This window comes from Balaenoptera borealis (assembly GCF_965194805.1).
Source record: "Balaenoptera borealis genome assembly, chromosome: 10".
NCBI lineage: Eukaryota > Metazoa > Chordata > Mammalia > Artiodactyla > Balaenopteridae > Balaenoptera > Balaenoptera borealis.
Window position 1 is genome coordinate 107,542,948 of NC_138874.1, and position 13,637 is coordinate 107,556,584.

Sequence of the window (13,637 nt, forward strand, 5' to 3'; positions counted from 1 at the left end):
CCTACGAATAAACCTACCTACAGAGACAAAAGACCTGTATGCAGAAAACTACAAAACACTGCTGAAAGAAATTAAAGATGCTACAAACAGATGGAGACATAGACCATGTTCTTGGATGGGAAGAATCAATATTGTGAAAATGACTATACTACCCAAAGCCATCTACAGATTCAGTGCAATCCCTATCAAATTACCAGTGACATTTTTTACAGAACTAGAGCAAAAAATCTTAAAATTTGCATGGAGACACAAAAGACCCCGAATAGCCAAAGCAGTCTTGAGGGAAAAAAACAGAGCTGGAGGAATCAGACTCCCTGACTTCAGGCTATACTACAAAGCTACAGTAATCAAGACAATACAGTACTGGCACAAAAACAGAACTATAGATCAAGGCAACAGGATAGAAAGCCCAGAGACAAACACACACACCTATGGTTAACTCATCTATGACAAAGAGGCAAGGATATACAATGGAGAAAAGACAGTCTCTTCAATAAGTGGTGCTGGGAAAACTGGACAGCTACATGTAAAAGAATGAAATTAGAACACTCCCTAACACCATACACAAAGATAAACTCAAAACAGATTAGAGACCTAAATGTAAGACCGGACACCATAAAACTCTTAGAGGAAAACATAGGAAGAACACTCTTTGACATAAATCACAACAAGATCTTTTCTCATCCACCTCCTAGAGTAATGGAAATAAAAACAAAAATAAACAAATGGGACCTAATGAAACTTCAAAGCTTTTGCACAGCGAAGGAAACTACAAAGAAGACAAAAAGGCAACCCTCAGAATGGGAGAAGATATTTGCAAACAAATCAACAGACAAAGGATTAATCTCCAAAATATATAAACAGCTCATTCAGCTCAATATTAAAGAAATAAACACCCCAATCCAAAAATGGGCAGAAGACCTAAATAGACATTTCTCCAAAGAAGACATACAGATGGCCAAGAAGCACATGAAAAGCTGCTCAACATCACTAATTATTAGGGAAATGCAAATCAAAACTACAATGAGGTATCACCTCACATCAGTTAGAATGGGCATCATCAGAAAATCTACAAACAACAAATGCTGGAGAGGGTGTGGAGAAAAGGGAACCCTCCTGCACTGTTGATGGGAATGCAAACTGATACAGCCACTATAGAGAACAGTATGGAGGTTTCTTAAAAAACTAAAAATAGAATTAGCATATGACCCAGCAATCCCACTACTGGGCATATACCCAGAGAAAACCATAATTCAAAAAGGCACATGCACCCCAGTGTTCACTGCAGCACTATTTACAATAGCCAGGACATGGAAGCAACCTAAATGCCAATCAACAGACGAATGGATAAAGGAGATGTGGTACATGTATACAATGGAATATTACTCAGCCATAAAAAGGAACGAAATTGGGGCATTTGTAGAGACATGGATGCATCTAGAGACTGTCATACAGAGTGAAGTCAGTCAGAAAGAGAAAGACAAATATTGTATATTAACGCATATATGTGGAACCTAGAAAATGGTACAGATGAACCGGTTTGCAGGGCAGAAATTGAGACACAGAAGTAGAGAACAAACATACGGACACCAAGGGGGGAAAGTGGCAGGGTGGTGGTGTGATGAATTGGGAGATTGGGATTGATATATATACACTAATATATATAAAATGGATAACTAATAAGAACCTGCTGTATAAAAAAATAAAATTCAAAAGTCACTGTGGAAAAAAAAAAACCAACAACCAAACCAAAAAAAAAAAGAAAAAAAAAGAAAATCTAGGGAATGAGATATCCTTAGGGGGATCTGGAGGGGGAGGAATACCCATATATATGTATATATATATATATACACACACACACATATGCATATATATGTATATATACATATATACACACACGTATATATACACCTATACACATATACATATACACACCCACACACACATATGTGTGTATATCTATCCCTGACCACCAGGAATTTAGAAGGTCACATGCATGCACAGGGCTGGGCGCATGCTCAGAAGATCTGAGCCTGAGCAGGCAGGCCATAACCTCTCACTGCTGAACAACCTTGAGGCTCTGTGCAAGCAGAAGGCAAAGGCTACGGGGCAGCTGTAAACTTCATGGCTGAGTGTTAAAGGATTGCCGCAACATGGATACAGAGTCCCTTAGCTTAGACTGGGAGACTGCTTCCAGGCATCTAAGGAAATTAAATTTCTATCCAATCACTGCCCACTGAGCTAACCAAGACAAGACTTCAGTGCCCACATACAACTAAGAATACAGACTTTTAAAAATCAGTTCAGAAAAGTCACTAAACAACAAAGAGCAACAACAACAAACCCTGGGGGGGCAGGTGGGGAGGGGGCAGAATCTGCCAGAGCAGAGTTGCCAAATTATATTATTTAAAACACCTGGTTTGGACTTCCCTGGTGGCGCAGTGGTTAAGAATCTGCCTGCCAATGCAGGGAACACAGGTTCGAGCCCTGGTCCGGGAAGATCCCCCATGCCGTGGAGCAACTAAGCCCGTGCACCACAACTACTGAGCCTGTGCTCTAGAGCCCGCAAGCCACAACTACTGAAGCCCGCGCGCCTAGAGCCCGTGTTCTGCAACAAGAGAACCCACCCAATGAGAAGCTTGTGCACCACAACAAAGAGTAGCCCCCACTCTCCGCAACTAGAGAAAAGCCCGCACGCAGCAACAAAGACCCAACACAGCCAAAAATAAATAAAATAACTAGATTTAAAAAAAAGTCATCTATAAAACACCTGGTTTTCAATACAAAAAGTAGGAGAAATACAAAGAGACAAGAATGTGTAGCCCCCTTCATTGGAAATAAGAAGTCCTTGAGGAAACTTAAATATTGGAATTACTACACAAAGACTTTAAATTAGCTATTTTAAATATATTCAAAGAACTAAAGGAAACCATGAATAAAGAACTTTAAGTATGAGAATGATGTCTCACCAAAGAGAAAACACCAGTAAAGTGATAGAAATTATTTAAAAAGCAAACAGAAATTCTGAAGTTGAAAAATACAACTTAAATTAAAAATTCACTTAAAAGGCAGAAGAAAGATTCAGCAAATCTGTAGATAGGCTGACCAAAATTATCTGGTCTGTGGAACAGAAAGCAAAAAGAATGAGGAAAACTGAACAGAGCCTCAAAGACCTGTGGGACACCATCAAGTGTACCACATACATACATGGGAGTGCCACAGAGGAGAAAGGGGCAGAAAGAAACTTAGAGAAATAATGGTCAAAAACTTACCAAATGTCTTGAAAACTCCCCCCAAATGTGCATTAATCTGCACATCCAAGGAGCTCAATAAATTGCAAGTAGGATAAACTCAAAGAGATCCATACGTAGACACATTACAGCTAAACTGTCAAAAGCCAAAGAGAGAATCTTGAAAGGACAAGAGAAAAATGACTCATTGTGTACAAAGAACCCTCAATGGAAACTGACTTCTCAGAAAATCCAGAAGGCAGTTGGTGGACTTAAAAGTGCTGAAAGAACAAGCCTATGAACCAAGAATTCTACATCCAGCAAAATTAGTCTCCAAAAATTAAGGAGAAATTAAGACATTCCCAGGTAAGCAAAAACTGAGAATGTGTCACAAGCAGAGCTCCCCCATAAAAAATACTGAGAAATACGAAAGAGAGTTCTCCAGGCTAAAGTGAAAGTAACTTGGATCCACATGAAGATCACTGGTAAAGGTAACTACACAGGTAAATATAAAAGGTAGTATAAATGTCTTTAAAGACAACTGCATAAAGCAATAATTATAAATGTGTTGACAGACGTATCAATGTATAAAGACGTAATGTGAATGATAATAAAGCACAAAGGAGCGGAGAAGGAATGGAAGTATAAAGGAGCAAAGCTTTTGCATACTATTGTGATTAAACTGGCATAATCCTAAATTAATCCCAGATTATCATAGTTAAGATGTTAATGTAGCTCCCAGGGCAACTACTAAAGAAAAAAACTATGTCATAAAAGAAAAGACATGGAAATTAAAATTGTACACTAGAAATATCTATTTCAAACAAAAGAAGACAATAATGGAGGAATAGAGGAACAAAAAAGACATATGACACAGAAAACAAATAGCAAGTTTACCTTATCAGTAATTACAGTAAATGTAAATTGATTAAATATCCCAATTCAACATAGGGAAATCCTTTGTTTTAACCCAAACACACCTTGGTTATTTCATCAGATATGCTATAATCCAGGAACCTCAAAAGGGTCAGATAAATGCGGAATTTATTCAGCACAGAAGGCAGCACCGCGGAGAGAAGGCTGTTCATGTACTCCTCCATGTTTGGTGGAATTAGCTGTGGCTGTAAGTGGATCTGGCAGTCTGCCTAAAATGAGAAACAGTACACATTATTTTCCAAGTTCCTAAATCAATCTAGAATTTCAGGGGGATGCATCATCTCTATCAGCCCCTAAGGGAATTAAATACAATTCATCATTAGGGGGAGGTCACTTTTTAATATTAATTTATATGCACTAGAACTATCTCAGCAATAATTACATAAGTTAGCCATTTCTTGGTCACTTATGTTTCCTCAATGGTGTCAGTAAACATAAAAAGATAGTGAATCTCTAAAAAGCAGCTAATTAAAATGTTTTAGATGTTTCCTTAATCACGGAACATGTACTCTATTTCTTACTGAACTGCATTTCTAGAAACCACATATAGCAAATCACACTTTCCCACAGAAATTTACCATTGGGCCATTCATTCTCATTCACAGGCAGTTCCTCATATACCAAGGGTGAACATCATTATACAGAGCAACTATATGCCTTTTCAACAACTGGGCATACTTCTCATCATTAATGACTCAGACGTAAAAGCTCTCTTCATTAGTCACTGATGATTCACCAGAGCATTTCACCATAAAGCATAGAAATAATTACCAGGTGATTAGGAACATTTTAAAAAGAACTCTAAAATATTTCTCATGTAGGATTGGCAGAAAACAATGGAAGAGAGGCAGCAAGAACAAAGGTCTGGATGTTAATCAGGCAATTTATAGACAGTTTCTACTTTCTCTCCCTACATGTGGGAGTTTCTGCTGCCAAGAGTTTTCTTTGCTTGTCTTGTGATTTTCTTTACAGATACAAAGTTTTCATCCCAGAGAACAAAATAATCAGTTCCCTCATTAATAATCAGCAGCCACAACTTTGAAACAACTTATTAATAATAAGCAATACCAAGAAACAAAGCAAAAATATAGTTATCTTTCCAATATAACCTCCATCCATTTTAAAATGACCCTTCATTACCGGCAGGAGTGATCTCCCCTCCGAAGTAATAAAAACATTAATATTGCAGGGGAATTCCATCTGGTGGTAGTTGAAGTCATAATCCACCTTCTGCCAAGTTATTAGGTTGCTCAGGGCAGTCACATTATGAACACCTACAAAAACAAGGGAATAATTTTTCAGTAACTTGATTTTAATCACCTAACCAAATTAGTTTTGCTGACATTGATAATAAGACATGAGATTTCTACTGCTTTAAAAAAAGTATATGAGGCACTGTTCAATCTTCTAAATGTTCATTAATTAATAGGCTTCACAGATAATATCTGTCAAGCTAGACAAACATATTTCTGGAGCCAAGATTCCTCCCCCACCCACCCCAAATCTAATACCAAGCATCTGGTGTGCAATTAGATATAAAATAGTTCCCGATAAAAGTATGATTATTTTGTATGGGGCATCTTCACAGGGCTAAAATAATCTGGTAGAACCAAAACTATTTTTATACAGAGATAAGGTTACTGAATTTTACTGAATTTATACTCACCTTTGCCTTAATTCTACCCAGTCTACACTATTTTTTCTATTTTTACCTCTTGAACTTACCAGCAGCAAAGTGTCTTCTTAATTCTCATCTGAGCATAGATAAAGCAATCTGCTTTCTTGTAATTTTATAACATGTTCCATAACTGAGGTTAGTGCGAGCCATCTGATCTACTAAATATTTTTTCAGAGATTCTTTGAAAAAAAATTTTTAAATCACATTGGCTGGTAAAAAATGTTTTATTAGATCTTTTCTACAACTTTTCTTTTGAGGTAATATAGGACTAAAGGCAAAACCTCCTCCCTTTTCAGCCTTTAAAAAGCTACCTGCTACTTACTTGGTGGATTATCATACTATTTTCAAACTATCACAAAACATAGTTGATGTACACAATTTATTTGTTAATGATATATGCTTTAACCAAATTCACAGAGCAAGCCTTTGTCTTAAATACTTGTGAAGTGTGAATTTGTCTTTGTTCAGTTATTCCTTAGAAAATCATTACCACGCCTGGCTTTGCTGGGAGTTAGAAATGGAAGGACAACGTCCGTGCACACACCTGGCGTGTCCAGCTGCCCCTGTTCCAGGAGAGTTTCATCAATTACAAGAGAAGTATTGCTGGGCAGCTGGAGGAGCCCGCTGACCAAGCGATTGGCTGTGTAGTCTTTGTGGGGAATGAATTTCAAGTGGTTCATGTTCGCTATAGTCATCTGCAGATGAAAAGACTGCAAAGAGAAATTTTTTTAATGATCAAGGAACTAAGTTTCCCTCTTTTAAGAAAATATATATTTGGAGTTAAACACTACATTTTATAATGGAAAGAAAGAGCTTATTATTTCTAAGGGAGTAAGCAGTCTCATGGTTTCTTGAGCTCTTAGAAACAAAAATTTCTCCATCATAAGAATTTCTGATTCTATGAGCTGCTTTATCCTCAGCTGTCTTGTTCAGTATTCTTGAAGAATATTTTTTATTTTACCAGTGAACCAGAAACAAATGATAGACAACTGATATATATATCAAATATTCAGAGGCTTAACTTCTTTAACTGACCACAGGCTAACAAAACAGAAAATAAAATGTTTATTTACACATCAAGACGGAGAGAGAAAAGCTTAATTTTCCTCTGTGCTCCCTGAATTAAAATCACATTCACCAGTAAAGGTAAACATACAGTAGAAGTAGGAAATCATCCATACACAAATACGATATCTAAATCAGTGATCGCGAGAGGAGAGGACAAACACCAAACTATATTGCCCAAGGTGATCTACAAATTCAATGCAATCCCTATCAAATTACCAATGGCATTTTTTTATAGAACTAGAAAAAATTTTTTTTAATTTGTATGGAAACACAAAAGACCCCAAATAGCCAAAGCAATCTTGAGAAAGAAAAATGGAGCTGGAGGAATCAGGCTCCCTGACTTCAGACTATACTACAAACCTACTGTCATCAAAACAGTATGGTACTAGCACAAAACAAAAATATAGATCAATGGAACAGAATAGAAAGCCCAGAAATAAACCCACAAACATATGGTCAATTAATCTACAACAAAGGAGGCAAGAATATACCATGAAGAAATGACAGTCTCTTCAATAAGTGTTGCTGGGAAAACTGGACAGCCACATGTAAAAGAATGAATTAGAACATTCTCTAACACCATATAAAAAAATAAACTCAGAATGGATTAAAGACCTAAATGTAAGACTGGATACCATAAAACTCCTAGAGGAAAACATAGGCAGAACACTCTGACATAAATGGCAGCAATATCTTTTTTGGATCTGTCTCCTAGAGTAATGGAAATAAAAACAAAAATAAACAAATGGGACCTAATTAAACTTAAAAGCTTTTGCACAGCAAAGGAAACCATAAACAAAATGAAAAGACAACCTACAGAATGGGAGAAAATATTTGCAAATGACGCAACTGACAAGGGCCTAATTTCCAAAATATACAAACAGCTCATACAGCTCAGTATCAAAATAACAAACCCAATCAAAAAGTGGGCATAGACCTAAGTAGGCATTTCTCCAGAGACGACATACACATGGCCAAAAGGCACATGAAAAGATGCTCAACATTGCTATTAGAGAAATGCAAATCAAAACTACAATGAGATGTCACCTCACACTGGTCAGAATGGCCATCAAAAAGTCTACAAATAATAAATGCTGGAGAGGGTGTGGAGAAAAGGGAACCCTCCTACACTGTTGGTGGGAATGTAAGTTGGTGCAGCCTCTATGGAAAACAGTATGGAGTTTCCTCAGAAAACTAAAAATATAATTACCAAAGGATCCAGCAATCCCACTCCTGGGCATACAAACAAAACTCTAAATCAGAAAGATACATGCACCCCTTTGTTCATAGCAGCACTATTCACAATAGCCAAGACATGGAAACAACCTAAATGTCTATCAATAGATGAATGGATAAAGAAGATGTGGTACATATATACAATGGAATACTCAGCCATAAAAGCCAATGAAATAATGGCATTTGCAGCAACATGGATGGATCTAGAGATCATCATACTAAGTAAAGTAAGCCAGACAAAGACAAATATCATATGATATCACTTATATGTGGAATCTTAAAAAAAAAAAAAAGATACAAATGAACTTATATACAAAACAGAAGTAGACCCACAGACACAGAAAGCAAACTTATGGTTACCAAAGGGGAAAGGGTTGGGGGTTGGAGGGATAAATTAGGAGTTTGGGATTAACATAATACACTACTGCATATAAAACAGATAACCAACAGGGACCTACTGTATAGCACAGGGACGTATACTCAAAATTTTGTAATAACCTATAAGGGAAAAGAATCTGAGAAAAAAATAGATATATATGTATGTGTAACTGAATCACTCTGCTGTACACCTGAAACACAACATGTAAATCAACTGTACTTCAATTTTTTAAAAATTTGTGAACCACTATATTGTACACGTGTAACTTATATAATATTATATATATCAACTATACTTCCATTTAAAAAATTTTTAATAAATTTTGAAAATAAAATAAAACATATCCATTCAGCATAGAGAGCTGCAGACCTCTGAATAAATTGCTCCAAGGAGGCCTGAGGTGTGGAGGACTCCGCACTATCATCAGCGCTATGGGTCTCGGAACCTGCTCCACCCGGGAAACGCTGCCTCCTCACCCAGTCTCAGCAGTAGAAAATCAGTTAAGCCCACCTGCACCTCCCTCAGTCTTCCTGAGCCCACCACACTCAGTGCCCTCGGCACCCTGCGTTGTACTCCAGTACACTCTAGTGTACTCTACGATCACTCTGGACCATAAAGAAGTATGGGGCTTCCCTGGTGGCGCAGTGGTTGAGAATCTGCCTGCCAATGTAGGGGACACGGGTTCAAGCCCTGGTCTGGGAAGATCCCACATGCCGCGGAGCAGCTAGGCCCATGAGCCACAATTACTGAGCCTGCGCGTCTGGAGCCTGTGCTCTGCAACGAGAGGCCGCGACAGTGAGAGGCCCGCGCACCGCGATTTAGAGTGGCCCCCGCTTCCCACAACTAGAGAAAGCCCTCGCACAGAAACGAAGACCCAACACAGCCAAAAATAAATTAATTAATTAAGTAAAAAAAAAAAAAAAAAAGAATAAAGAATAGATTAAAAAAAAAAAGTATGTGTGGTACAGGTGGAGACTGGGGTGGGGAAGGATGTCAAGGAAGAGAGAAGATGTATTTTCAAAATGCAGAGGATTTTTGCACTTTGGCTCAGTAATTCAAAGAAAGCGGGGCGCGGGGGGGCTGGTCATATTATAGATACAAGGAAATGACCCCAAAAGAAACAGAGTCTGTCAAAACAAAAGGTGGCATAGAGCAGGGTGCAGCTCCATATAAGCAAAAGCAGGCCACTCACACTCACTGCTACGAAAACTAAATAAGATATTAAAAAGGCAAGTGTTTAGAAAAAGTTCAGTGCTGGCTAGACACAAACATAAGAGTAATATAAGGGAGTGGGATATGGTAAAAATGAAACAGTAAACAAACCACTACAAAGTGATGTAGAACAAAAAGAACAAAATGGAAATACCTTACCATGCAAGAATCTTGAGTACTTTCCTCATATCACTTTCATACTTAAAAATATAATTCATGTCCCAAGTATGTGCTACTTAAATCTTGGCCTCAAGCTTTGAGTGGCCCTAGGCTGCCACTCAGACCTCACGTCCTACGCTCCCTCCCCAGCACTCATTCCATGGCAGTATACCGGCCCCTCGGGCTGGCGTTCCTCAAACATGCCCAGCACACCGCGCTCAGACCCTGAACTTGTTCCCTGCACAGGACAGACACTTTCCCCAACACGGCCCTGTGTCTTGATCCCGGGCTTGCATCAAATCTCTCCCTGAACTCCACCCTGGAGAGGGCTTCCCCAACACGCTGTACATGTCAGCAACTCCACCCTGGCCCACCCCCCAGCGCTCCCTATCCCCTTCCCCTGGGCCTTTACTGTTCTCCATGGCACTTCAGTGACATACTATATATGTTATTTATTATTTGTTGGTCTTCCACCACCAACAAAATGTGGTCCAGGGCACTCCCAGGGAGTTGCTGAAACCCCTTCAGTAATTTTCAAAATGTGGTCCAGGGCACTCCCAGGGAGTTGCTGAAACCCTTTTATGGGGTCCATGAGGTCAAAATCACACATGGATAAAAGATCCATTCAATGTGCAAGACAGACCAATGCATTTACGATAGCAGAGTATGAAAAGTTCATTGATGAGATTACAGATTTCACACAACTATCCTTGAAGAAAATGCCATATGCACAGTTTTGGTCTAGTATCAGAAGAATATCTACAGTTATCTGACAATGCCATTAAAAGTCCTTCCTTTGCCAACTACTTTTTCATCTGTGTAAGGCCAGCATTCCTTCATATACTCCAGTCAAAACATCATGTTACGATAGACTGAATGCAGGAACAGATACGACAATCCAGCTGTCTTCTATTAATCCAGACACTAGAGAGACTGGCAAAAATTTAAAACAATGTCACTTTTATCACTAATATTTTTTTGTTTGGAAAAATGGCTATTTTTTACAAAAATATTTTACTTCTGTTCATATGTAATCGATTTTCAATGAATATTTTAATATGTTTTTAGTTTTAACTTCTAATATGGTAAATTGATAATAAAAACCCAAAAAACATCTCTTTGAGTTCTCAATAACTTTTTAACAGTGTAAAGTGAGTCAAGGAGAGTGAGAAATGTTGGTCTGTTTAGTCCACTGCTGTTTCTTAAGAGCCCAGAAGACACTCAATAAACACTGGTTAAATGAATGATCTGTTTCAACCTCTTAAATTTCCAAAGTAAGAAGTGATTGGCATTGCCAGTCACACAACTAATTGGAAGCTATTCCCCTGTCCCCAAGAGCTTACTACCACACAAACACTGCGTTCCAGATGTCCTGGCAAATAAAGGTAGCTTGACTTTCCGAACAGGAATTAAAACTGGGGCAGTAGAGATAAAGTTATTACCTCAACTAAAAGAATTATGCTCCTATAATTTAGAGTTTACTTAGATTTACGATTTTAAATCACACAAAGGATACCAAATTGTACAAACAAATTGGCATCAACGGAGAGTGCAATGTTAAGGGAGTTACTACAGTTGTGTTGTTACTTGAAGAAGCCTGTGCTAAGGCAATAAAGGAAACGTGAAATGTTTAGGAGTTAGTACATTTTAAATTATGAAACTAGGCAGGCTTTGTTTCCCCTTACTGAGGTCTGTTAACATCTCAAAGTTAAATATTTGGGTTGAATGAAAGACAATTAGATGGACGTTTAAAGTGTACTTAAGCTTATAATACATATTTATATTGATCTTACTGCTGGAACTAGATGTTGAATAATTCGATATAAGTGTTCCGTGAAGGTACTATTCCGTGGACACCCACTCAAGTTAACCGTAAATTTTCCTAGTGGAAGAACATCTCTTCTTGTATATCTAGAAAAAAAAAGATATCAACCAATAAGATACTCAGGTGATTTCCTGATCTCCATCAAAAAGCAAACGAAGAAAAATTAGCTTAATACTGTCATTAAAATTAAAGCAGATCACTCTGATCAGTTGTTTTTTTAATCAGAAACAACAATAAAAATAATAGCCAATATTTAAGTGCTGGGCACGTGCCAGGTACTGTTCTAAGTACTTAAATGCTTTCTCATTTAATTCCCAAACACTGTGAGGTAGGTATTATTATTTTCATTTTACAGATGAGAAACCTGAGACACAGAAATTTTAAGAAACACGCCCACATTCACATAGCCAGGAAGTGACAGAGCTGAATTTGAACCCAGGTAGTTTGGTTCCAGAGTCTATGCTCTCAACCATCATGTACTATCGTCTCAAATCCTACCTGAGGAAAGATTTGTAGTACAAAGATGTTTAGTGGAGGATTATTTAAACAGAGAAAAAGTAGGAAAACCTAACATTTAGGGAAAAAGTACAACTGTCTGTAATGAAATACTGCACAGCCATTAAGAGGTTCAAGAAGAATTATGATAGGAAACGCTTAACATAAATGATAAAAGCAAGATAATGATCTGTTTAGAGTATAATTGAGATCTAAGTAGGGATGGATACATATGTAAACAAAAAAAGATGATATGAACAGGTACCAAGATCTGTTAAGTGAGATCATCTTTAAGTGGTGAGATTACAGACAATTTCAATTTTCTTCTTTATGCTCTTGGAACTTGTTGAAGGCACACATGTTATTTTGAAATCAGAAAACAAAGAGCTGTAGTGAAGTGAAAGGGAGCGGGGCACATGTCCACGGATACAAGTGAGATGTACACCCAATGGACCTCACAGAGCCTTGGGATGTATAAACAGAGAATTCAGAATGCAAAAAGGATAAAACAGCTCATTTTACTCATTGGCCAGGTTCTTTATCTGATTTTTGCTCTTAAATTTAAGGAGGTACAATCAAAATGCTACATGTGACACTGAGAAAAGTTGAAAAAGGAATTTCTGTGATTTGGTATAACACCTGTTACACTGAACAAATAACCATCTGGTGATGAAGCCTAATAAACAAAAACAGAAACCTTTCTGTTCTTTTCCCCTCTCAACAGAACACCAAACTCCCTTAATTCCCACCAGGAACAGAGTACTTACACTGTAGAAATGAGATGTAATATAAGATATTCAGCAGCCAAACTGTCTCCCAAAAGGGCGTGAGTGAGGAACCCAAGCAGTTCTGCTCTGACTGGAGACAATTCAGACATGAAACTGGAAACAACTGGAGAGAGAAGGGAGACCAGATTCAGAACACAAACCAGTTCCTCTCATGTCTCTTAGGTTAAGAAGTAACTGGAACAAAGCACTGCACGTCAGTAGATGACTAGTATGGACTTAAAATATTGGTCAGTAAGCGATGCCAGTTGTCGAAATAAGACAGCGTGTATACCTTTTGGGGGGGGCCTCATTTTAATGAAGAGAATTAACACAAAGGAAAATGGGGCAAAGAAATGGTGACCGCTGGAGAAATTTATTCTGACGACCGAGAACCTGACTGACAGCTCCACCACGCAGCTCTCACATGCTGGGTAAGTCTCTGGGCCACGAGGCTTTAGCACTTACACTTACAGGTTTTGCTCTCCTCCTTGTTAAGGCAAGCAGGCAGTAAAGGGTTGATGTGCTGCAACTTCTGGGCTAAAACCACATGGATTCTTGGCACTAAGGAGGCAGGAGGACTGTGCACTCTCTGTTCTTCGGCTGTGTCTGTGCATTCCATTGGATCTAGCAGCGAAGAGGCATCCCTGTGGAG

At 38.2% G+C, this 13,637-nt stretch overlaps 1 protein-coding gene across 2 annotated transcripts in view; it reads right to left on the minus strand.

The window, feature by feature from the left end:
- MCMBP (minichromosome maintenance complex binding protein) overlaps positions 1-13,637 on the minus strand; it is a 69,174-nt gene that overhangs the window by 6,937 nt on the left and 48,600 nt on the right. Inside the window, exons 9-14 of one of the 2 annotated variants that reach the window (XM_082407054.1) lie at positions 13,457-13,629; positions 12,986-13,109; positions 11,692-11,809; positions 6,389-6,554; positions 5,307-5,440; positions 4,211-4,375 (exon numbers count right to left, since the gene is read on the minus strand). In XM_082407054.1, the coding sequence (XP_082263180.1) occupies positions 4,211-4,375; positions 5,307-5,440; positions 6,389-6,554; positions 11,692-11,809; positions 12,986-13,109; positions 13,457-13,629 (880 nt within the window). Of the gene's footprint in view, positions 1-4,210; positions 4,376-5,306; positions 5,441-6,388; positions 6,555-11,691; positions 11,810-12,985; positions 13,110-13,450; positions 13,630-13,637 lie in introns of both variants that reach the window. The other variant, XM_082407053.1, reaches the window with a different exon arrangement.